Source organism: Barbus barbus (assembly GCF_936440315.1).
Source record: "Barbus barbus genome assembly, chromosome: 9".
Classification (NCBI taxonomy): Eukaryota; Metazoa; Chordata; class Actinopteri; order Cypriniformes; family Cyprinidae; genus Barbus; species Barbus barbus.
This window is the reverse complement of record NC_136737.1, coordinates 8,823,511-8,850,142: the sequence shown is the minus strand read 5'-3', so window position 1 is coordinate 8,850,142 and position 26,632 is coordinate 8,823,511. Positions and strand designations below refer to the sequence as shown.

The 26,632-nt window shown below is 38.1% G+C and overlaps 3 protein-coding genes across 3 annotated transcripts in view; 1 reads left to right on the top strand and 2 right to left on the bottom strand.

The window, feature by feature from the left end:
• Positions 1-26,632, top strand: part of LOC306874987 (uncharacterized protein) — a 127,589-nt gene that overhangs the window by 73,015 nt on the left and 27,942 nt on the right. The window lies entirely within an intron of this gene.
• On the bottom strand, positions 5,601-10,139 carry LOC306875049 (CD48 antigen-like). The gene is made up of 6 exons (XM_079425426.1): positions 9,909-10,139; positions 9,190-9,513; positions 7,615-7,920; positions 7,361-7,477; positions 7,136-7,203; positions 5,601-6,339 (listed from the first exon to the last, which is right to left on the bottom strand). The coding sequence occupies exons 1-6, from the start codon at positions 9,955-9,957 to the stop codon at positions 6,280-6,282; spliced, it is 924 nt and encodes a 307-aa protein (XP_079281552.1). The 5' UTR covers positions 9,958-10,139; the 3' UTR covers positions 5,601-6,279.
• On the bottom strand, positions 11,918-13,689 carry LOC306875081 (SLAM family member 9-like). The gene is made up of 4 exons (XM_079425476.1): positions 13,435-13,689; positions 12,859-13,182; positions 12,427-12,720; positions 11,918-12,349 (listed from the first exon to the last, which is right to left on the bottom strand). The coding sequence occupies exons 1-4, from the start codon at positions 13,490-13,492 to the stop codon at positions 12,189-12,191; spliced, it is 837 nt and encodes a 278-aa protein (XP_079281602.1). The 5' UTR covers positions 13,493-13,689; the 3' UTR covers positions 11,918-12,188.

Here is a 26,632-nt window from a genome sequence, read left to right as displayed (position 1 = left end):
CTCAGAACATCCGTACACCTCACGCAACGCTGAAATTATTTTAAGAGGATCATTTTTCTCAATTTCTGGCCGATACTTTCTCTCTTCACGCGCTTCACCTTCAAGATGGTCGAACAGAAAGAAAGCCTGATCTGCAAGTGAAAGATTACGTACGCGCTAGGGATGCCACAATTCTCAATATAATATTGAACCGTTCGGTACGACATCCACGGTTCAATACGCGCTTGTGAATTGCGGTTTTTTCGGTTTTACGTTTAAATAATTTATGTGCGTTTTATTTCTCTCCGAATTGACTGTTTGTGTGTGCCTGTAAGTCTAACGTTACGAGCTGAGATGAGGAAACTCCTTCCCGCGAGTGAATATTCAATCATATGCTCTAAAGTTAGGGGGCGCTTAACCATCATTCCACACTTTAACATGGCGAGCGGCGGTGAGGTGAGGCAACAGTACGAGGAAGCGCCGGAGTCTTTTAAATGCGCGATGTGGAGACATTTCGGTTTTGCCGTTGAGTATAATCAAAGACTATAGAATACCTAAGACATGTCACTCGTATTGTTTTAAATGGGGAAAAATGCAACGCTGGCCGCTCAATCGCAGGAAGCCCCGCCTTCTGAATGAAAGAACCAATCGTTAATCAGTAAAGTCAGCGCGTCACTGCAGCTGCCGTTAGAAGTCCCGGTTGCTATAGAAACAGTCAGCGCTCTGAGACTCGCGCTCAGGACTGCGCATGCGCACTGGCTGATCTAGCCTGAGAAATAAGCTTTTTATAACGCTATTTGAGCAAAAGAAACAACAAATTGATGTGTTCCCCAGTTTGTACATGGGCTACCAGCAGCTCTAAGATTTCAGTGTTAATTTTTTATTTATTATACAATACACTAGGAACTAGTGTAGGCTACTGTTCTTGGCTTTTAAGTAAAATAAAGGAGCATTGCAATAAATCGTTTTTATTTTTTTCTCCTTAACCTCTTACTGTTCCTATTGCCTAAGCATAGAATAACAAAAAAAAACACTTATGTGTCAAGCCATCAGAACCGAACCGAACCGAAAACCGTGTTAAAAAACCGAGGTATGTATTGAACCGTAGGTTAACTGTATTGTTGCATCCCTAGTACGCGCATACATGCTTGAGCTTCTTCTACCCACTCATTAATACGGACGACACCGGTACCACTAAATTTAGGACAGCGTCTGTCTCGTGGTATAAACACCAATCTCTCCGTCACTGCAGCACCAACCCCGACTGACTGTGGTACAACTGGTGGTACCATGCTAGAAGAGGCTGCCCCAGGATCAGGCGACCCAACTGGTTGCCGCTCCCGCAACAGTCTCTCATTATCGGCCTTCAATTGGGCTATTAAATCCCTCATTATTTGTAACTCATCCTCCATAATTTAACAGGATTTACTTACCATGAGGGCCCAAAAAAAAAATACTCACGAACCAGTCACCACTGTTCTAAAAAAAAAAAAAAAAAAAAAAAAGGAGAAAAAAAAACAACTTTGCACCCTTGTCTCAACCTTTGACCACACAACCAAACCCTGCCGACTATGCCAGATTGTGGCGTTCGGGCTCAGAAACAGGGACACCAAATAAATAAACCAACTACGCCACCCCGGGGGCTTATTACCAGGGAATCGCCCTAAACAAATTAGGAGCACACAAGGCTCACAGGCTCGTATTGGTTGGAGTCAGGCATGAGACATGGGTGAAGAATACAAACAATAAAATCACTTTATTGATTAAAATTATACAAACAAAGAAAGTCATCAGAAAAAGGATGTTCAAAATTGGACACTCCTGGCAACGGAAATTGGGAACGGCAGCCGTATTACTCCACCTAAGGGGCCTCCCTATTCTCCTAAAAGAAAAGAAACAAAGAAAACCACAAACACACGTGCACTCACACTGCACTCCGCCAAACACCTCCAAGTGGCACAGCAATCACTCCAAAATACCACCACCAAGATGAGGAGGGCTGCCGCCCTTAGTTTCCTTGCCGTCCAGGCCTACAATAAAGAACACACATCAGACTCATACACCACAAAATGAAAAAAATGAAAAAGGAGAAAACAAGAAATACACAAAAACAATTATTTGACCCAAATGCACAATGTTCATCTCAAACCAATATGATAACAAGCACTCTCATCCCAGAAAGATACATTCCAGATGATCGTCACCTCACAACATTGTTGAATAGTACACATTCACCACTTAAATCCAGGGTACTCTTATGAGAACAATTGGATAACCGGGTATCCTAGACAGCATCAAGAAAATACAGACCAGGTGGTTGTTTAACTCGTACCGGGCCACAAAGACCGCACTTGAGCCAAAAAGACAGAATTGAACAAAACAAACATCCACATAATAATAATAAATAAACCAAAAACAAAAAGAAAACTTAAATCAAAACAATAAACAGTGATGACTAAGAATAAGAATAACAGCTCTTTACATTCTGAGTACGCAATATCAAATCCCGGGCATTGCAAACATCCACACCAGTTCTCATAGAATGACAGAAAAATTTACATTAATGGTGCCGTTAAAGTCGGAGATGTCGCAGTGACGCTAGTCAGTAAGGCTACACAGCAGCGCAGCACGTAGTAATTGTGGTCGCTCAACAGTCGTATATTCGTGAAATCAAGTCAAACAGCAGCACGTAGTAATTTCGTAGTCGCTCAGCAGTTTATGTTGAACCGGACTTCTGATTAAAGCGCCCAGTGAACGACAATGATGACGAAAACAACCCACCATAACCTTAAACAGGCATATGAAATACACCTGGATTAAAACAAAGAGAAAACTCACCAAGCGGACTTGAGTCGGACTGAGGCATTAAATATAAAAGGTTGAAAACATACCTGAACAGCCCGTCATTAAAGAACCACAAAACTCATCCGCTTTTCCGGAAGTTCACACAACAGCGAGCGCCGCCAAGTGTACGCCGATTAGTTCCCCTGTCCACTACAACAAAGAAGTCCATATCACCCGGTGCCACAGGAATCATTTGCAACAGAGTCGCTAACCGGCAGCTCTTACCTCTCTAGCTCTGGCACACCGCGCTGGAACAACAACAATGACATGATGTCACGTGTAATGCCCTCACAGGTAACGTACACCAACCACATTTATAGTCCTCATAACCAGCACTAAATCACCATCCAGCCGAGCGTTAATAGGCGGGGCGAGTGCCTACTGCTACACACAAAGGTTTTTTTTTCCACTGGAGTACCCAGGTGAAGGATGTGTGCACAACTATCATCATGCTGTTAGGCAGTAGCACCCCTTCGCTGGGTGCGCCCCTCCCCCTATAACTGTTCTGTCTCGCGGAGGAGCTAATTTGTGTGCATCTGTGAAACACGCATAGGAAAAAAAGAACGGCTCCCCCCAGCCGCGACTCGGCTCCCATCGTTCATGTTTATGAGCCGTTCAAAAGAATCGGTTCGTTCTCGAACGTCACAACTCTATTCTGCAATAAAAACTTGAAAACCAAGATGGCGCCGCTGATGGCAGCTGTTGTGCGTTGCTCTTCAGTGTTTGTATTGTTTTTGTTTGTTTTCCTGTTTTTTGTTTTTCAAATAAGATCAGTTTTACCAGGTATGATCTGCTGAACATTCGGCAGAACACACCACAAAATCTTCTAACGTTTTTGATTTTTCTGACGTTTTGCTGGACATTGTAGTTGGCGGAGCCATAGCTCTGGTCAAACGCTACAGGAGGCGCAGGCGGGGCAAGCGAGCCGGAGCTTCCTCAGCACGGATTTCGAATGGCGTTGCCTAGCATCCATCTGGCGAATCTCCGCTCTCTACCCAACAAAACGGACGAACTCCTTCTGCTCTCCCGGATAAACAAGGATTTTTCTAACTCTGCTACTTTGTGTTTCACGGAAACCTGGCTGAATGGCGACATACCGGACAGCGCGATTCATCTGCCTAATTATCAGCTGCTCAGAGCAGATCGGGACACAGGCCGTTTCTCAATACCAAGTTCGCAGAGTCTGGACTTCCGTCCTTTCGAGTTTGAACTTGCCAACGAACTCTCGAGGACGGGAGGACGAACGGAATTCTGGGTTATGGCCCGTATCAAGTCCGCACAAGTCACCTCTCGATGCATCCTCGGTAAAAGGGGCGGATCAAGAACACATCCGGGGATTTGAACTGGACTTGGCTAGATGTGAACTTTGAATTGGAACAGTACTTGGGCAGCGACTGATGACGTTTCACAAGTCCACAAGAACACAAGTACAGACAAGTACGCATATTGAGAAACAGCCACAGAATCAACGGGGAAATCGCGCGGCGGCGAGACGTGCTTTTACATCAATGAGAGGTGGTGTACAGATGTAACTGTGTTAAAGAAGATGTGCTGCTCAGATCTAGAAACTCTCTTCATTAACTAAGCCATTCTATTCGTTGTGTTGCAGTAAATGCCAATGGTGACCATTCAAAAATGGGAGAAATATAAGCACTTCTTGGCCTGGTTTCACAGACGGGCTTAGGTTAAACCAGGATTAGGACATAGTTCAATTAGGACAAGTAATTTTTATAAACCTGCTTAGAAAAAAAAACATCACTGGTGAGCATCTTGAGACAAAACAAAGGCACTGATATGTTTTGAGATCAATCCGTGCAAGTTTATTTCAGTTGAAACTGCTAAAACTTACATTTTAGTCTAGGACTAGGCTTAAGCCTTGACTGTGAAACCAGGGGCTTGTGTTTTTTCCCGAAGTGTGCATGCTTTTAACTCAACAAGTGTTAAAGGTGTCTTAATGTGATTTCAGATTTTGGTTCTTATCAAACTTTTCATTTGGCATCTTTATTTTTAAGGACCTATATGGTTCAGTTCCACAGATACTGGAATCTAAATATGTCTCCGTAAGATATATTAACAAAATAAAAAATTGGAGTAACAGAAGGTTCAGAAATGTTCTTGATTTGATATGGAATGACCCTATTACAAATGTATGGATTGTGATGTTCGCAAATCTTCTTTCTAGAGATCAAGAATTAGGCCAAAAATACTAACAGAATAAAATTAGAACATGTTTGTTTGATATTGTACAGGAAGAGGCTTAAAGTAATTAAAAAAAGAAAAATAAATGCATATCATTATATCAAGAATTTTTACATTATAAAATATCACAGTGAAGATGTGAGAGCTGCAAGAACGTTCATCCAATAGATGGCGTTGTACACCATTACTGAAGCACTGACTAAATTGTTTTGAAATATGAAAACAATGCACACATTCACAAAAGAAAAACACTGCTCGGAGCCCTGGATATATAGAAATCCATTAAAATTTCATTATGAATTATAATGTTTAACTGAATCCCACATTCATAATCACAAAAAATCCTTACAGAAACTTTAAATGATACAAAACACAAATAAAAACACATTTGAAACATCTGTGCTGCACTTTTGTAACTGTGATACAGTTATATGATCAGAACAACATTAATGAGGTTAGGGGATGCCAACCATCTCATATTAAGACATTTTTAGCCACAATTATCTCATTTTCTTGTCTTTTGTAATTTGTAACTATTTATAAATGAAATCTGGAAAAAACTTACTGGGAAACCCTTTGCGAGTAATGCACCACTTTTAATACATCATATACATCGCATACATCACATACATCACCAGAAGAGGGACATATTTGGGGAAGATTTTCCTCAGGGAACTGAGGGACCCCTCAGAAGTCTTTGAATGCAATACAGACGTTATGTTGATTATCTTTATGGTGCCATGGAATAAAACACATGAGTGAAAGCCACTAGTCTTGCCATGTTCTTCTAACTATAGTTGTTGCCATGATAACTCTCCAACTTTGAGTTTTATGAATATAAGACAAGTGAATTTACTTAAAGTCTAGCCAAACGTGCACACGATCACTTTAGATGTGCTAAATTTTAACACAATAATATAAGGACACTTAAAAGGATTGCACTTAATGCTCCAAAATGTATCAATTCTGAAACAAATTCATCACAGTCAATGTTGCAAAGTTCATCAAATATGAAATGACTTCAAACGCAACTCTACAGGAGACAATAGTGACATTTTCCAGCTCAAATCTTTCATGAATGCAAAAAACAACCAAAGACTAACCTAATTTTCTACATCCATGGCCATGGCGAACATTGTTCCATTGTAAAATCCACTGTATCTATGAAAGCTTATTTTATGCATATATTTATATTCAAACAAAAACATATTCGTATACAGCATTCTAGCTCCAGAATCATAGTTTGATCAGTTTTGATCAATAGTTTGATCTCACTGTGACTCCTGCATACACCACCCCATCTTCCTCTTTAACTCTCTGTCATAAAACACAAACACATTCACATTACTGAGCATTATATTCATCCAACTTCTGCATGAAAATACACTACATAATAAAAAAAAAATTTTTGTAATATTTTGTACATTTTTGCCTAGTAAATTGCCTATAGCTAGCCAGGGCTGTCCAAACTCGCTCCTGGAGGGCCGGTGTCCTGCAGAGTTTAGCTCCAACTTGCCTCAACACACCAGCGTGGAAGCTTCTAGTATGCCTAGGTAAGACCTTGATTAGCTGCTTCAGGTGTGTTTAATTAGGGTTGGAGCTAAACTCTTCAGGACACCGGCCCTCCAGGACTGACTTTGGACAGCCCTGGTGTACGCATAAGTAAAATCTGTTAGTAAAATTTGGTTATCCTAAATTGCACTGTTGGGTGTACAGGTAAAGGTTGAACTGAAGAGCGTGAATGTATGTCAAAAGATACATTTTATGTTTTAGGAAAAAAAAAGATAAAACTGCAATAGGTTTAGTTATGCTACACCGTTAATCAGGGCCGTAGCAAAGAGGGTAGGCCTAATAACGAATGCAACTTTAACGCGCATCTACAGATAACAAGTGCGTATTGCACATTTATTTTCAGACATAACTTTACATTGTTATTTGTCCGTCCACGCTTTAATTATAGGCTAAGTCCTGGAATAATTTCTAGCGTATTAACTTGAACTTATCGGGTAATTTATGGTTTGACTCATTTTTAAATTCTAAAATTACATTTGACTCAATGCTGAAATCATACAGAGAGACACACCATACATAGAAATATAGCCTATAGTCTTACTGATTTCTGTGCTTTTCTTTTGTAGAAAGTTGGATCAGCGTAAGTGATCTCCACATCACAGGTCTGATCTGTTTCAACAATAATGAAATATGTATTAAAACAACAGAACTCTGAATAAAAATAAGATGTTTGAGAATTGTTGTGTTGTCTCTAGAACACCTTTCCACATTATTTTATTGTCAGTAATATATTTTTACAGATGTATCAGCAGTAGGTAATACTTACCTTTGTGGTCGGTTTTTCTTTGTTTTTTGCAGATCCAGAACATCCCAAATGCAGCTACAACCAACAGAGATCCACCAGCAGCAGCAGAGATCAACACTATGTAAAATAAGCCCAGTTCTATAATGGATAAAATGAGCCATTAGTGTGACTGAATCGGTCAGTCTAATCTAAAACAAACACTATTAGAAATATCAGCAGTATAAAACGTATGCGATGAGCTCAGTAAATAAAAGCAAATATCACTACTGTCCTACCTGAACATGGCTGACAGAGTTGAGTGATCTTGAGATGTCTGGTCTGGTTGCTGATGGGATTGTTGAGCACACAGCTGTAGGTGTTTTTATCCTGATATTCCACCTCCAGAGGTAGAGAGAGACTGATGCTGAGATCAGACACACTGATGCTGGACAATAAACTGTTTCCTTTGTACCAGGAGAGAGTCACATCACTCACATTCAACACTGAACACAACAGTGCACATTTGTACACGGATGATGATGATGATGATGATGATGAACATTGTGAAGAGTCTCTGGTGATGTTTGGAACAGGCACAGGAGCTGAGAAGACATAGTAGAGATTCATTTGATATTAGAAATGTATACGACAAAGTTAATCTGTATTTCATTACAAAGCAAAAATTCATTATCTGGCATTTCACAATATTATTATTTACAATATTGCTAATAATTAAATGATGAATGTATAAGTGTTCTTTGTTTTTTTTTTACCTTTGTGTTTTGGTGTCTCGGGTTGAATTTTATTCAAACTAACACACTTGCTGTTTGAAGGTCATGTTAAAATTGTAAATCGTTAAAAACAGTTTTTTACTACATTTAATTTTTTATTTATTTATCTGTGTATGAATTCATAATTTTACTCTTGCCCTAGGCTTAGAAATAAAAAAATTAAATCATCAAAAATGAAAATCATGTTTAAAACTATATTATAATTTAAACTTAAGAGTTTAAAGTTTTGTGTGTAAAGGATTTATATTATTAAAATAACTCAGAAATGTAAGATTTTTAAAACAAGTATTAGTTTAAAACAGGCTTTGAATTTAAAGACTAACACAACATACATGGCCTAGTTTAAATCTTACAACAGTCTCTAATTGTGATGTAACTTACACCACATTTAACAATTTGATGTTATCAAAGGTTAGTGCACTTGATTAGCAAGAAGACGATATTGTCAGTAAAGAGCTTGAGATGAAATGAGAAGTGATGTGTGAACAAAAGCAGAAATCAAGCTAAATTTCACAAAATATTTATATTGCTTCATTTGCAATTAAGCTGTAATCATCAAATCATGCAGGGAGTGTGAAAATGCTATTCTGCTGTTTGTTTTTAGGATACACAAATGCTAGCTGGGTCATTCTGTGTCAGCTTGACCAGAGGACCCCCAGCTCAAATTTTTGATATTGTTAATATTTTTCTGGTGAAACAAATACCTAAATGAAGTAATTATTATAGGTTAGATTATTAGATTCTCTTTTCTCTGGCAATTGTTGGTCGAAAATGTCTTTAGAAAGATGGGAGCATCTCAATGTTATTAGATATTGGTAGATCTCTTAAAATCTTTTGACTAGCAATCTTTGTTATTATGTGCCAACGGTGACCAATCAAAAATGGGGAAAGAGAGAGAACTTTAAGTTTTTTTCACCCCCAAAGTTTGCATGTTTGTAACTCAAGAAGAATTAAAGATATCTTAATGCCCTTTTACATATTGAGTCTTTTCCTTTTGGCATCTTCATTTTAAGGCCATAAATGATTCAGTTACGAACCAGAAGGTCATACGTCAAACAGGGCAAGTAAAACTTTACTCACCATAGACAGTAAGATTGAATGTGCTGAGCGGTGTGTCTGTTCTGCTGCTGTATACTCTATAAAGTCCAGAGTCTGTGGTTCTGGTGTTTGTGATGCTCAGAGATCCAGTCTGATTGTCCAGCTGCAGTCTGTCTCTGAATCTCCCATCAGCATGGTCATTACATATTGTAGTCTTGTTCTTTCTGTCGATTTGAGCGATGACAATGTTTTGTCCAAATTTCCACATAATCAAATCTTTTCTCTGTATATCAGTAAGATCAGGATATAGATTGACAGAATCTCCCTCCGTCACTGACACTGACTTCACTTCATCACCAAACACACCTGGTCAACAAACAGAAACACTTTCTCAGAAACACATTTGGAGTTTTAGTCATTTTGAAACACGTAAAAAATGCCATCACAAAACAATTCTTCTCTCTGTATAAAGCTACTTACATTTATGCATTTCGCAGACGCTTTTATTCAAAGCGGCTTACATTGCATTCAAGTTACAGTTTTTACATTTTATCAGCTCTTGCTTTCCCTGGGAATTGAACCCATGATCTTGGCGTTGCTAGCGCCATGCTCTATCATTTGAGCTACAGGAAAGTACTGATGTATATTCTGATAAAACATAAAATAAATTATAATTTATTATTAATTGAAAATGAATAATAAATAACAGAATGATGTGCAGGTGCACAAATGATCAGAACTGAAGCCATAAAAATACTTACCAGCCAGACTCCATGAGCACAAACAGAAGAAAAGAAACACCTCAAACATTTTCTTCAGTTGTTCACTGAACAGTTTCCAATAACAACAGTTCTTAATTCTAAAAAGGTGACATTTAAAGCAAAGGACAACAGAAATGTTATAACTGTTTGAAAGTTAAAGCGACAGTCAGATGAGCTTGAGAGGAGAGTGTTGCTAGTTTGTATTAAGGAGGTTTAGACGAAGCCTTTAGTACTCTGTAGTTCAGTGTGAATAAACACCCCCGAACACCTCCCTTCAGAGTCTGAATGCCTTCTCAGAGATGGTTTTCAATACAGTACACCTGATTTAGTATCGAAATTTATGTTCCTATACCTCCAAATTCAGTATTTTGAGAGGTTGCTTGCAAGGGTTTGTGAGCATTTCATATTAAATTGACTATTGACATCCAATTCAGAGCTGATATAAGAAGCGAAGAATGATGCTTATGTTATCATTATCTCGCCACATTAAGAAGGCCCCCAGTTCAGATCCTGAGGAATGAAGCTGCATGATTCTTTTGTTCTCAAACCAGTTCAGCGCAAACCCTGCAAAACCCTAAATTAAACCCAAAACCTTAACCTTAATCTCATATAAAACTGGTACAGATATGTAACATTGCTGTTTGTCACAATCAGATGCATCCACTGATCCGCGGATCCATCCATGATGTTCCTAAAATATGATCTTTTCTTTCCAGGTGACTGCTTGATTGAGTTGACCAAAGAAATTGCCCGAGGGGCAGGGTTTACATTTAATTGTTTGGGCTGGGGGTGGAATTTGTTTTTTAAGTCAGAGACATGCCAGCTCCCGAAAAACTTTTGACAACAAATGTTTTTAGAGTGATTTATTGATTTATTTCATATAAGGAAACGAACCTCTTCAAAAAGTGAGCTTGAACCAAAATAAAAATTACAAATGTCCAGTAACTAAATATAAGAAATTATACTGAATTATATTGAAGTCTGTAAGTTGACACTAAAAATGTCACCACACAGGTGGAGAGATTAAAGATTGAGACACAAAGCATAAAAAGGAGAAGAAAACCGACAGCACAATTTTTTTTAAAATCACAATAACATACATGACATTCTTACCTATACTAAAAAAGTTACAAAAATCAGTTTCACGTAAACCGAGTATTAATCATGGCTTAAAACACATATTTGATTTGTAATATTACATTATTCTGGGTTGTCTGTGAGTGAAGAAATTGTGACAACCAGTAGATTCTTTTATCCTCTGATAAAGAGAGAACTACAGAGAACGGTTTGGACCGCTGAAAGGGTTATTGGTGCTCCCCTGCGCACCCTTCAAGAACTGTATACATCGAGGAAAAGGGCTCAGAAAATCACTCTGTATTCCTCACATCCAAGCCATCTCGGGTGAAAAATACGTGCACTTCCATAATGTATTTAAAGTGCTCTATTTTCATGCAATAATTTTGTGCTTAATATACTAAAAATTATTATTCAGTACTTCTTAAAATAAACTTAAGATTATCTAAGTGTACTTAACTGTGCTATTTTGGGACACCATGAATATGAACTAAAGTCCGTAATAAAAATAAGTTTATCTTAAGAAGTACTAAAGAATAATTTTTAGTATATTAAGTACAAAATTAGAGCGCAAAAAATAGAGCACTTTAAGTACATTATGGAAGTGTACTTTTTTTCACCTGGGATCTCCTTTTTTGAACTTTTGTCATATGGCCGGCACTACAGAGCACCGAATACCAGAACAGCCAGGCACAAGAACAGTCTCTTTCCCCAAGCAATCTACCTCATGAACAGTTAAATGTTCTCCCCATTGTGCAATAAAAATATCTGCAATAACCTTATATCTATTTGTTACCACCCCACATCCTAGTACATCCCTACATCTTATTCTATTCTATTCTATTCTATTCTATTCTATTCTATCTATAGCACAACTGTACATACCATTTATTTCATTTTCCACTTTATTTTCTATTTTGTTTTGTTTTTATTTATATTTACATAACTTGTTTTTCTATTCTCATTTTATTTTTTATTGTCTGAATGTTGTTGTCCCTGTGTACTGGAAGTTTGTGACACTAAAACAAATTCCTTGTATGCACACGCATACTTGGTAATAAAGCTCATTCTGATAAACTTATAACAATCCCTTTATCTAATATATAATAATTTATCTATAATTATCTAATCATAATCTAATAATCACTTAAATAATTTTTTCTTTGCCGTTGTTCCAAGAACATCTCCACCTTCCTGAATATCTGATTATTCAGAGTGTGATGCTGATGTCTGCTCTCTCATCTTCTGTTGAAGACTTCTGGCTCTGATGTCATAAACCAGCACAGCAACCATAGCCACACCCACCAGAGCAGAGAGAGCCAATCGGATCACAGCTTCAGTAAAACCACAGCACCAGGCATAGTCTTCTAAGAGAAGAAATGAGCAATGATATAACAGGATTATGATTAATTTAGTTTGGGGATATATATTACCATATATTTACCTGAACATGGCTGACAGAGCTCAGTGTTGTTGAGATGTCTCGTCTGGTTGCTGATGGGATTGTTGAGCACACAGCTGTAGGAATCATCCAGACACTCCAGATGTAAAGAAAGGCTTCTGCTGAGGCCAGACTCACTGATGCTGGATAAAATACTGTTTCCTTTGAACCAGGAGAGAGTCACATCACTCACATTCACCACTGAACACAGAAATGAACATTTGGACACTGACGATACAGATGATGATGAATAATTTTGTGTAGAGTATCTGATGATGACAGGAATGGGGAGAGGAGCTGTAAAATATCGGAGAACAAATCAAATTCTGTAAATAAGAGAAATGTATCATAGAATCTTCATGATCTTAATAATTATGACAGTGATTAATGTCAGAAAATTTGTATATATGAAACGGCAAGTGATTCTCTACTCACCATAGACAGTAAGATTGAATGTGCTGAGCGGTGTGTCTGTTCTGCTGCTGAATACTTTATAAAGTCCAGAGTCTGTGGTTCTGGTGTTTGTGATGCTCAGAGATACAGTCTGATGATCCAGCTGCAGTCTGTCTCTGAATCTCCCATCAGCATGGTCATTACATATTGTAGTCTTGTTCTTTCTGTCGATTTGAGCGATGACAATGTTTTGACCAAATTTCCACATAATCAAATCTTTTCTCTGTATATCAGTAAGATCAGGATATAGATTGACAGAATCTCCCTCCGTCACTGACACTGACTTCACTTCATCACCAAACACACCTGGTCAACAAACAGAAACACTTTCTCAGAAACACATTTGGAGTTTTAGTCATTTTGAAACACGTAAAAAATGCCATCACAAAACAATTCTTCTCTCTGTATAAAGCTACTGACGTATATTAGTCTGATAAAACATGAAAATATTTCAGGCAAAATAAATGATGATTTATTATTAATTGAAAATGAATAATAAATAACAGAATGATGTGCAGGTGCACAAATGATCAGAACTGAAGCCATAAAAATACTTACCAGCCAGACTCCATGAGCACAGACAGAAGAAAATAAACACCTCAAACATTTTAGGCATTTCGCTGAATGGTTTCCAACAACAGGTTTTAATATAAAAAAAGCAGCATCTAAACACAACAATGTGCGAAACAGCACAAATGTTTAAATAAACATGGAACGTTTCGTAATAAAGCGCCAGAAGAGCTGAAGGGGAGATAGCTTGTCTGTTAACTAGGCCCAGTAGTGGTTTGATGAAACACTGCAGTCAGTGTGAATAAACCCCTTCTGAGACAGGCTGGGAAACCACTTACTAACGACACAACTTAATGCTCATTGGTTGAAGCAATTGTGATGTCTGAACTGTATTTTTATTTTTTATTTTTTACTCTGACATCATGTTTTTATGCGTAGTTTATAAATCATGTGAATATTCCGAAAACACCCCGATGGGGTTGGTTCCCTTAAAAACAAACAAAAAAAAAAGAATTAGAATATATGTGACAGGTACTTTGGGTCTCTTCATCATATTTATTTTCATTAACAAGCAACAGAATTTAACAACACAGCAGGTAAGTGTGAATCACACAATTTCCACCTTTGGTCTCATGCGCAGCGGTGGAGCAGGGATGGCCAAATGAAGCCTGGTAAAGCTCTGAGGCTTTCCCCTGAATGTTCCTGCCATCCTGGAAAAGGGTCAAAGCTTCAAGAGTGAAGAAAACAGCGCCATCTGGTGGTTAGTAAAAAATTAAAACCCGGGGCTTTATGCTGGATAGTATTTATTTATAGTATTTATTTCAGGATGGTCTGATATAGAGTTACACAATAAAAGCCTTCCAAAAACTCATATATGACCAGTTTTGTCTTGGATTATTTTTTTTTTGTTGATAATTTCAGTTCAGATTGACAGCTCTCTAGCTCTACAATGGAAACTCCCTATTTACACACACCACTTTCAATTAAGATGAGTAGTTCACAACCCCATGGTGAGCTCCAAATGTTTTAACTGATGTGTCATTTCAAAATAAAAGTCCTCTAAAACGAATATGCTGTTTTGTCTATTGGTTCAGGTTGCAACATTTACATTACAATTAGTCATTTGGCAGAAGCTTTTATCCAAAGCGACTTACAGTAGGGGCAACAGAAATTAAAATCCCTGTTTCCAAAGGCCAGTTGGATTGTACAAGTAATCCCTCCAAATATTTAGAAAAATTTTATTTTGTCTGACAATTCAGATTAAAAGGTCAACTCCTTGTTTCCACTCAACATGTGCCAGTATTCACTAATGTAATATATAACGAGAATGAACATTCACAATATTATTATCGTGGGCACTTAAAAATACTGTGAAAATTATTTATAACAAATTATTCATATTTTTGGATTGAATTCATTTTTTACTTTTTTTTATTATTATGTTATGTTTTATTGTTGTAGTTAGTTATATTGTTTTAACGTAATCAAAATAACCCAACTGCAGTTTGTTGAGATTAATTGGAATGCACAATGAAAAAACATGATTTTTTAAATTTTGTTAAAAGCTGTTTATATATATATATATATATATATATATATATATGTGTGTGTGTGGGGGGGGGGGGGGGGGTCGCATAGCAACTCCCATTAAAGTCAGAGTTTCATACCATTCTGATGAAGTATTAATTTTTTAAATTTCCTTAAAAAACTTTTTCAGTCTAAAATGACCAAAGCACACCATAGGGTTAAATGTTTCAAACAGCCATTCAGATTTTATATTGGTAATGGTGTTCAGCACAGCATCAAAATACTTAAATACTTAGACCTAATAGGCTATTTATTTTCTTTTTTTTTTCTTTTTTTTATCTGTATTTTACATTAATTAACATTAGTTAACATTAGTTAATTCATTAATTAGAATAAACTGCCAATGAAAAATTGTTCTAAGCATTCACTAAATTTAATTAATTTCAACATTTAACACATTAAAAGCAAAATTCAATCAGACTCCAACCTCTCCACTATGGGCAAGACCAAAGAGCTGTCTAAGGACACTAGAGACAAAATTGTAGACCTGCACAAGGCTGGGATGGGCTACAGGACAATAGGCAAACAGCTTTGTGAGAAGGCAACAACTGTTGGTGCAATTATTAGAAAATGGAAGAAATTCAAGATGACTGTCAATCTCCCTCGGATTGGGGCTCCATGCAAGATCTCGCTTCGTGGAGTATCAATGATCCTGAGAAAGGTGAGGGATCAGCCTAGAACTACACGGGAGGACCTGGTCAATGACCTGAAGAGAGCTGGGACCACTGTCTCAACGGTTACCATTAGTAACACACTACACCGTCATGGATTAAAATCCTGCAGCGTGTGCAAGGTCCCCCTGCTCAAGCCAGCACATGTCCAGGCCCGTCTGAAGTTTGCCAAAGACCATCTGGATGATCCAGAGGAGGCATGGGAGAAGGTCACGTGGTCAGATGAGACCAAAATAGAACGTTTAGGTATAAACTCCACTCGCCATGTTTGGAGGAAGAAGGATGAGTACAATCCCAAGAACACCATCCCAACCGTGAAGCATGGGGGTGGAAACATGCTTTGGGGGTGCTTTTCTGCAAAGGGGACAGGACGACTGCACCGTATTGAGGGGAGGATGGATGGGGCCATGTTTTGCGAGATTTTGGGCAACAACCTCCTTCCCTCAGTAAGAGCATTGAAGATGGGTCGTGGCTGGGTCTTCCAGCATCACAATGACCCCAAACACACAGCGAGGGCAACTAAAGAGTGGCTCCGTAAGAAGCATTTCAAGGTCCTGGAGTGGCCTAGCCAGTCTCCAGACCTGAACCCAATAGAAAATCTATGGAGGGAGCTGAAACTCCGTGTTGCCCAGCGACAGCCCCAAAACCTGAAGGATCTGGAGAAGACCTTGTATGGAGGAGTGGGCCAAAATCCCTGCTGCAGTGTGTGCAAACCTGGTCAAGAACTACAGGAAACATCTGACCTCTGTAATTGTAAACAAAGGTTTCTGTACCAAATATTAAGTTCTATTTTTCTATTGTATCAAATATTTATTTCATGCAATAAAATGTAAATTAATTATTCAAAAATTATACAATGTGATTTTCTGGATTTTAGTTTTTTTATATTGTCTCTCACAGTTGAGGTGTACCTATGAAAATTACAGATCTCTCCAGTCTTTGTAAGTGAGAACTTGAAAAATCGGCAGTGTATCAAATACTTATTTGCCCCACTGTATGTATGTGTGTGTGTGTGTGTATATATATATATATATATTTATATACACATTTGTATTGCACAACAAAGATATTTAAGAATGATGTCCAACACAGATGAAAAACTTGTGCCCCCAAAGTCCATGAAATGGCAGAACATATAGGCAGAGACCATTATAGGCCACAGGGTCTTAGAATATGTCTCTTCCAGAGTTGTCTTTACAACAGAGTTGATTTAAGTGTTGCACTTCAGATCATAAGAATGACTTCTTCCTTGTGCATCCTCTGTCATCTCCACATTTTTGAGTGTCTTGTTGTTGAAAATAAACTATCAGCCGACTTTTAGTTAAACAGATGTTATATGATTTTAACTGGCCATCCAGCATGAGCACAATGCTGTCATACTGCATGGGATGACCCTCTCTACAGCCTTTAAGCACCATCTTAGATGTTGGGATGTCAGCAGTGTTGGTCTGAGCATGGCCCCTTAGGAGTTAAATTAATTTTAACTGTCATACAACTGCCCCCTCCCCACCCAAGAATCATGTGCGCTCAAACTCAGAATTGATTTTTTTTATATATATTTTTTTTTTTGTAATTCAAGTAAATACCAAGTAATACAATAAGAACAAATAAATAAAATGACAAGCAGTAGCACAAACAAATCAATAGGATATAAATGAAATTAACAGTACTTAATCTTTTTTTCAGTTACATTTAACTACAATAGCTGTAAAATAAACACTGGATAGTAGGGCTGCACGATTAATCAGGGTAGGTCGTTCAGGGTGGCCTGGGGAGGGGAGGTATCCAAACCACATCAACTGGTCACTGGAGTTCCTCAGGGATCGGACCCCTCCTCTTCGCCACATACTCTATGTCACTGGGCCCCATCATTCATGCACACGGCTTCTCCTATCACTGCTACGCCGATGACACGGAGCTCTATCTCTCTTTTCAACCAGATGACCCAACGGTAGCTGCACGGATCTCAGGCTGCCTGACGGACATCTCGGCATGGATGAAAGAACATCACCTACAGATCAACCTGGCAAAGACGGAGCTTCTACTCTTCCCTGCCACTCTGACTCTACAGCATGACTTCACGATTCAGTTAGGCTCATCAATGATTACCCCATCAACTTCGGTCAGAAATCTTGGTGTAATCTTTGATGACCAGCTGACCTTCAAAGAGCACATTGCAAAGACTGCTCGTTCCTGCAGGTTTGCACTACACAACATCAGAAAGATCAGGCCCTTTCTGACAGAGCATGCTGCTCAACTTCTTGTCCAGGCCCTTGTTGTTTCTAGGCTGGACTACTGCAATGCTCTTCTGGCTGGACTGCCATCAAACACAATCAAACCTCTACAAATGACTCAGAATGCAGCGGCACGACTGGTTTTCAACGAGCCCAAAAGAGCCCATGTTACACCTCTCTTCATCTCCTTTCACTGGCTACCAGTGGCAGCTCGCATCAAGTTCAAGACACTGACGCTTGCATACAGAACGGCCACAGGCTCAGCACCCTCCTACTTCCACTTACTATTATACGAATCAACATCCCCTCCAGAAGTCTGAGATCTGCTAGTGAGCGACGCTTTGTGGTACCATCACAGAGAGGCTCAAAATCATTCTCGTTCACCATTCCTGGCTGGTGGAATAATCTTCCCACCCCTATCCGGAATACTGGTTTGCTGTCAGTCTTCAAGCAACGACTGAAAATTCATCTCTTTCAGCACTACTTGACCTCATCCTAGACTCAAAAAAAAAAAAAAAAAAAAACCCCTTAATCTGTCCCTCTATCTTTCTCTCCTTCCCTTGCTAGCTTGTACTTATTTTAACAATGACTGAGACTTGGTGTTACGAGCACCTCCTCTGTCTGATTGTCTCTTCAAGATGAATCGCTTTTTGTATTCCCCAATTGTAAGTCGTTTTGGATAAAAGCGTCTGCCAAATGACTAAATGTAAATGTAATCATATTTTAAATTACGATAACGATATCCACCTTTCTCGATTAATTAAAAACAATCGTCACGATATTGGCTGGAACGTTATTTATCCTGAAAACGTGTTTTTCATTTGGCATTTGTGTTTATCTTGCATTGCTGACAAGTCTTCATTAGCCTTCATGCTTCTGGTTACCAGATACCCCCCAGGAGCTTTTCTCCTTTAAAGGAAACAATTTCTGCCTGGTGTTTTACTTAAAGGGGTCATATGATGCTTTTTTAAAGATCATTATTTTGTGTATTTGGTGTAACAGAATATGTTGACATGTTTTATTGTTCAAAAAACACATTATTTTTCAAATACTGTACATTTTTGTAAGTCCTCTATGCCCCGCCTCACTCAAACGCTTCGTTTACTACAAAGTCCCTCCTTCAGACAAGCACAGTCTGCTCTGATTGGCCAACTGACATAGTGTATTGTGATTGGCCGAACGCCACAAGCCATGTCGGAAATATAACACCCCTTTCCATAATGGCGAGCTTTAGTTTTCAAAATTATAGTAAAGAAAGACAGTTAATAATGTCCTTAGTTTTACCATCAGTTCAAGCCAGAGAGGGGAATAGAGTCGCGTGACAGACACAGCGATGAAGCTCATACAGTGCCATCCAAAAGTATTGGAACAGTAAAGAAAAAATTGCTCTGTTGGCTGTGGAGTCAAGACATTTACAAATATGATTAAAAGATGAATATGAGGCAAAACTACAGAATGTCACATTTTATTATTGGGTGATTCCACACATAAATGTTTTACCAGCTAAGAAGTTCAACACTTTTAGAGTTTCATCCCTCTATCTGATGTGAGCATAAATACTGGAACAGTTGCCTCACAGGCCTTTCTAAGTGATCAGCTGTGTCCTGTTGCATTAATTCTTCAGATATTAAAAGCAGGGAATGTGTCGTATTAGTTATAGCTATTACTTCTGCATTCTGAATCTTACATTCGATGATGACACACACAAACCAGGATGAAGATGAGGGAGCTGACTTTGAGAGAAAACCAAGCAATTTGGATGCTAAAAGAAAAGAGGAAGTCAATTAGAGCTATAGCAAAAACAAAGGGCATGGAGAAATCAAGAGTTTGGAAACCACCAGCGACACCAGCAACCAACAACTACCTGATCGGCTGAGAAAACAACAGTAGTTGATGACAGACAAATCATAAAAGCTGTGAAAATGAATCCTAAAAGACGTGTCTGTAAAATCACCAACAACTTCCAGAAAGCTGGGGTGATGCTCTGACAATCTACTGTCCTCAGGAGACTTTGACACAGAATTACAGATGCTACAAGCAAGATGCAAACCTCTGACCAGCACCAAAAATAGAAAGGCAAGACTAGAGTTTGCAAAAAAGCACAAAGGTGAGCCAGAAGAGTTTTGGAACTGTGTTTATGGACCGATGAGACAAAGATGAACCTTTATCTAAGTGATGGGAAAGCAAAAATGTGGAGAAAAAAAAGGGAACTGCAAATGATCCCAAGCATACAGCCTCATCTGTAAAGCATGGTGGAGGTGGTGTCATGGCATGGGCATGCATGGCTGCCTCTGAAACAGGCCCTCTCTTTACTTTACTGATGACTTCATGTATGATGACAGTAGCAGAATGAATTTGGAAGGGTACAAAACCATCTTGCCTACCAATATTCAAGAAAATGTCACCAGATTCATTGGGAAGTGCTTCATATTGCATCAGGACAATGATTCAAAACACCCTGCCAGTTTAGTCAAGGAATTTATACGGGAAAAGAAATGGAAAGTCTTAGATTGCCCAAGTCAATCTCCAGATTTAAATCTGATTGAGCATGAATTTCACCATCTGAAGAGGAGAGTAAAGACAGAAACTCCCCAAAACAAGCAACAATTGGAATTGGCTGCATTAAAGGCTGGGAAAAGCATTTCAAAGGATGAGACCAAGAGTCTGGTGATGTCTATGGGTCACAGACTCACTGCTGTGATTGTGCGCAAGGGATCTGCAACTAAATAATAGCTTTTAATCTTTTATATCTGCCTTATGTTCAACTGTCCCAGTACTTGTGCTCACATCAATGAGTGGGATGAACTCTAAAAGTGCTGTTCTTTTTATTTGGTAAAATGTGTTAATAATAAAATAATAATAAAATGTGACATTCTGTAGTTTTGTCTCATATTCATCTTTTAGTCATATTTGTAAATGTCTTGACTCCACAGCCAACAGAGCAATTTTGTCTTCACTGTTCCAATACTTATGGAGGGCACTGTATGCGTTTGCACCCAAGCCGCGACTGTGTGACCGTTTCTCCCTCTCTCATACACGCAAGCACACACATGTTGGTTTTTGTGGTTTATGGGGACTCTCCATAGGCGTAATGGTTTTTATACTGAACAAACTGTGTGTGCTATTGCCCTACACCAACCCTACACCTAAACTTAGCCCTCACAGGAAACTTTGTGCATTTTTAGATTTTCAAAAAAACACCATTTAGTATGTTTTTTAAGCCTTTTGAATTACGGGGACATAGGCAGTGTCCTCATAAACCACCTTCATATTGTAATACCTCTGTCATACCCATGTCATTATACAAATTTGTGTCCTCATAAACCACCTAAACACACACACACACACAAATGACTTTATGTAGACATGTGGGGGCCTGTTTAAATGAGCCGTTTTAGGGGGGCTGGCAGTCTTAACTTTTATAAAGAATATTTCTTTGGTTTTGAGACTTTAGTCTTTGCAACGTCAGGGATCTCATCTATGCACAATCAGCTTGTAACACTCCAAAGAGAAAGCAAAACTTGAAATCGCATCATATGACCCTTTTAATTTGTGCAATTTGGCAACCCTATGTGCACGCTGACTGATGGCGGAGCATGTGCTGGAGTTTAGCAATCTATCAGTGATTCTGCTTATATGAATGTGTCATACAGCCATTGTGTGTTTTTTCACGAGCCATTTGTGCTGTTTGTGTAACCAAATCTACCATGATCAAACTTTAACAGAGTTTCAATAATGTATCTATTTTGTTTGAGGAATAAATGCGCTTTTGCCAAGTTACCTGTGGCAATACAATAGGGACAAAATTTACATCAATTTGAATTATTTGAAGTCATATTAGGAGTTTTTACCAGTTTTCATAACGTTAATCAGTTGAAAACGGCATGGCAATGTTAGTTTTCAGTGTGTATTAGAGTGATTCTATAATTAGGGGTACATGTCATGTCCATGGACTCTATTATCAATTTTACAAATTTTTCATTAACTTTTCACTTCAAGCAATGATCACTTTTACATCAGGGGACATTTCTAATTAATTTATGTAGTAACTTTATAACTATTATTCTAATTTTAGCTTTTAGAGAATCATTCTTAAAATTCGATAGTTATATGATTAATTAATATTAATCAAAATGTCCAATACCTTATTAAGGATACCTCTTTAACGACTTGTCCAGCAAGCATTAAACCTGTATGCCTTAACAATTCAGATTATTTCCGTGGCCACAGTAATACTGAATCGATTAGGTAATGTTGAGCATAGGTAATTTAGCATAGGTAACGCAATCTTTTGGCAAATAATTAAGATTTGAAAATTACACAGCAACAGTCAAGAGATTTCTTAATAGAATCAAAGTTTATTTCACTACTCTACCACAATACTAAGATAAATAACACAAAACAGAATACATAAACACACACATTGCAGGCAATGAATTGTTCTGATCTGAAGAGAGTTTAAGGTTCTAATGCTCGTTTTCAAGAATGCTCTACTTCAACCTGAGGGAGTCACAAGCAAGGAACTTCACTATCTTTACTCTTAAAGATGAACACAACCAGTCCAGCAGCATTAGGAGGAAATACTTGCTTTAAAGTGAGTTTTGGTCCTTTGCCGGCCGAAGGTATCCCGGTGCGGATTGGCTGTTGATGCGTCGTCGTCACTGGAGATGCCTTTTTGCAATTGGTTGGTTTCTTTGTGAAGTGATGACGCTCTCAGGAAGTTTGTCTTCAGTTGTTAGAGTTTCTTTAGAGACGGGGGGGTCCAAGATGGCGTCCTGCTAACTTGTTCTTTGCTGAGCTCTGCTGACAAACTTGTATAACGGCATACACTTAATTCTTTTAAGCTACTTTTACGCAAAATTATCCACTTCTACCTTTCCGCCTACTCTATGATTCAAAATATGAAGTCGACCACTGACAGAAGGAGAGATATGTCGCGTATTTCGCAGCATTCTGACAAGATGGACTTTCATAGTTATTCATCTAACGTTAAGGGGGAAACTCTGTCCGGGGCTAAGACGCCGCCTCCAGATAGCCCAGCTAAACCTCCATCCAAAAAGGGCAAGACAGATGATGACATCTCGTCTGTTATTGCAACGCTCTCTCAGCTAATTAACACCCGCTCAGACACCATAGAGAAAATGGTGAGTGAAAATGCACTAAAAATTGAAGGTCTGAAAAAAACAGTGGACTTTGTATGTACCGAAATAAATGACATTAAAGGCAAAGTTAATCACTTTGAGACGAGATTGGACACTGAAGAGAAAAAAATGGGATTCTGTGAACAACGTCTCACTGACCTGGAAAGATATTCCCGTCGATGGAATCTGCGTTTGCAAGGTGTCCCTGAGAAGGAACGAGAGGATGTGAGAGCGGAGTCCATCCGTGTCTGTGAAGCTACGTTTGCTGAGGGAGGCCACAGCCTAGCTGACAAAATTGACACGGTTCACCGAATTGGAAGAAGGCTCCAAAATAGTTCACGACCTCGACCCATCATTATTCAGTTTTCTTCGCGAGTGGCGAGGGACGGAGTATGGAAAGCAGCGAGGACATCGGAGTTTCTTCGTGCCAATCATCTTCGTTTCTCGGAGGATCTCATCGCGCCTGATCGGGAAAGAAGACAGCTGCTTTGGCCCGCTGTCGAAAAGGCTCGAAAGGAGGGGAAGAGGGCTCACTTCGTGGGAGCCCGTGCCTTCGTTGATGGATCTGAAATATTTCCACCTTAGCACGGTAAACCTGTTTGATTTAAGTGGATGAAACTTAGTTTCTGAGTGACTGACTGCGTTTATGCCGAAGATTGGATTCATCTGACTTTGTTAGTCAGCTACTGATGCACTTTCTCTTTAGAAGGTTCAACAAAGTTTGTTCTACTATTTTTGTTCTGTTTTTTATTTTTCTATGTCTATCTCAATTGTTTCTCTTAATGCCAGGGGGTTACGTGATAATGTAAAGCGCAAAGCACTGTTTCTGTATGCTAAATCCTTTAAAACGGATTTTTGTTTTTTTCAGGAGTCTCACTCTGTGTTCAATGACTCTACTTTTTGGAAAAACCAATGGGGCAATGAGGTTTGGATGGCTCATGGTTCTGAGCACTCTGCTGGTGTAATGATAATGAAAAACCATTTTGCTGGTTCAGTCTTACAGAACTATACTGATCCTAAGGGGCATTTTCTGTTACTTTTAATTTGTGTTAATAATATTTTTATATTGTTGATTAACATTTACGGTTTTAATTCCTCCCGAGAAAACGAATTGTTGTTTGAAGAGATAGGAGAAATAATTTTGTTATGGTCCAATACACTTCCAGATGCTTTGATTTTCATTGGCGGAGATTTTAATATCGCTCCTGATAACAGTCTTGACAGATTTCCTCCCAGACAGTCTGCTTCCTCTAACTCTAAATTGAAAATGTTGATGGAGAAGTTCGATTTAATCGATATCTGGAGAGAGAAGTTTCCAAATGTTAAATCTTACACATGGAGTAACAAGAACCATTCAAGGCTTTCTCGCTTAGATTATTGGCTTTTACCATACTCCTTTAAAAACTTTAATGTTTCAGTCAGTATCCTTCCCTCACCTTTAACTGACCACCACACTATTCTCCTTTCTACTCCTTTATCCACAGGACACTCAAATGCTAATTTTAGAGCTTCTTATTGGAAAATGAACTCCTCTCTGCTTAAACATGATGAATTGAAAAAAAGAATTTCCTTTTTGATTCAATACTATTGGACCAAAGCCTCATCTGACAAAAAATTTAGTTCTAACTGGGAGTTATTAAAATATGAAATAGGTTTGAGTGTTAGGCATTTCAGTAGCAATTTAGCAAAACAGAGAAGGTACGAAGAGGAAAAGGTAATTTCAAAGATCATAACACTTCAGAACAAAATTCAGGAAGACTTAACCGATTCTGATTTAACAGAACTTGCAGAGCTTCAATCTAAATTAGATAATATCTATAAGTACAAAGCTGAAGGCTCCTATATTCGTTCTAGGAGGAAATGGTTAGAACAAGGAGAGCAAAGCTCTGCTTATTTTTTCAGAATGGAAAAACATAATTCTAAGAATCTTACTATTAATTCATTGCAAGTTAATGGTACTTTGACAAATAATCCTAAGGAAATTGCCTCTTTCTGTAGTAACTTCTATTCAGAACTCTATAAGTCTAATTACTGTAAAGAATCTACTTCTCTTTTCTTTCAATCTTTAAAGAAAATTAATCTAATATCTAGAGATGAGCAGTCTGCCTGTGATAAAAATATAAATATTACTGATATAATTGATGGTATTGAAGGTCTTAAAAATAATAAGTCTCCCGGTACTGATGGCCTAACGGCTGAATTTTACAAATGCTTTGCAGAAGACTTGGCACCATTCCTGCTAGAGATGTTTTCAGAGAGTATTCAGTCAGAAAATCTGCCTCCAAGTTTAACACAAGGACTACTAACTCTAATTCCTAAACCCAAAAAGGATACTACTCTGATAGATAATTGGCGGCCTATCTGTCTGCTCAATAACGATTATAAAATATTAGCTTGGATTTTAGCTAAAAGGCTTAAGAGTGTTTTAAACTCTGTTATTGACGAGACTCAATCAGGATTCATGCCAAAAAGACACATAGCTAATAATATCCGACTTGTTTTAGATTTATTAGATTATTCTGAGTTAGTTAATGATGATAGTTTTATTCTCTTTTTAGATTTCTACAAAGCGTTCGACTCTCTCAATCACGAATTTATCTTCTTATCTCTCAAAAAGCTTGGATTTGGTGACCCATTCTGTAAATTTGTAAGAACTCTTTACAATAACGCAAATTGCTCTATCAATCTTAAATGGGGTACCTCTCCTAGATTTCAATTGTCAAGAGGTGTTCGTCAGGGTTGCCCTGTCTCTCCTTATTTATTTCTTATAGCGGCACAACTTCTTTCCTCCTCCCTTTCAAGTAGTGATCTGCAAGGTATTACTGTTGCCAATAAGCATATACTTATTAGTCAGCTAGCCGATGACACTACTTTGTTTCTTAAAGATAAATTACAAATTCCAGTCGCTATCGAACTCATTAAAAGTTTTTCTAAAGCTTCCGGTTTAAAGCTAAATCTTGATAAATGTGAATTATTAGCCATTAAAACTTGTTCTTCTCCTTCTCTTTACAGTATCCCAGTTAAATCACAGGTGACCTATCTTGGTGTGTCTATATGTAAGGATGATAAAGCCAGATGCAGGTTAAACTTTGACCCAGTTGTTGGAAAAGCTAAAAGGAAATTCAATTCATGGTTACAGAGAGATTTATCATTAAGAGGCCGAACCCTCATTGCTAAAGCTGAGGGTATTTCAAGAGTGACGTACCCCGCTCTTTCTTTATATGTAGATAAACCTGTATGTGCAGAAATCGATAGAATGCTATTTGACTTTCTGTGGAAGCATAGAAGACATTATGTCAAGAAATCTGTTGTTATAAATAAATATGAATATGGTGGCTTAAATTTCTTAGATTTTGCTTCTTTAAATAATACATTTAAGATAAATTGGTTAAAGCAGTATTTAACAAATCCTGACTCATTTTGGAATACTCTTCCTAATATTGTTTTCTCTAAGATGGGAGGTCTTCCTTTCTTATTGTTATGTAATTACAATATCGCTAAGTTACCCCTTAAATTATCAAACTTTCATAAACAAGTGCTTTTGGCATGGCATCTGATTTATAAACATAATTTTAGCCCTCACAGCTATTTTATCTGGAACAATGGTGATATT

Coding starts and splice junctions, on each gene's coding strand:
- LOC306875049 (XM_079425426.1), bottom strand. CDS start 9,957: ATGTTTGAGGTGTTTCTTTTCTTCTGTTTGTGCTCATGGAGTCTGGCT. Junction 9,514..9,908: donor GTGCTCATGGAGTCTGGCTG/GTAAGTATTTTT, acceptor TTTGTTGACCAG/GTGTGTTTGGTGATGAAGTG. Junction 7,478..7,614: donor ACTCTGTCAGCCATGTTCAG/GTAGGACAGTAG, acceptor TATCCATTATAG/AACTGGGCTTATTTTACATA.
- LOC306875081 (XM_079425476.1), bottom strand. CDS start 13,492: ATGCCTAAAATGTTTGAGGTGTTTATTTTCTTCTGTCTGTGCTCATGG. Junction 12,721..12,858: donor ATTCAATCTTACTGTCTATG/GTGAGTAGAGAA, acceptor GATATTTTACAG/CTCCTCTCCCCATTCCTGTC. Junction 12,350..12,426: donor GCTCTGTCAGCCATGTTCAG/GTAAATATATGG, acceptor TTCTTCTCTTAG/AAGACTATGCCTGGTGCTGT.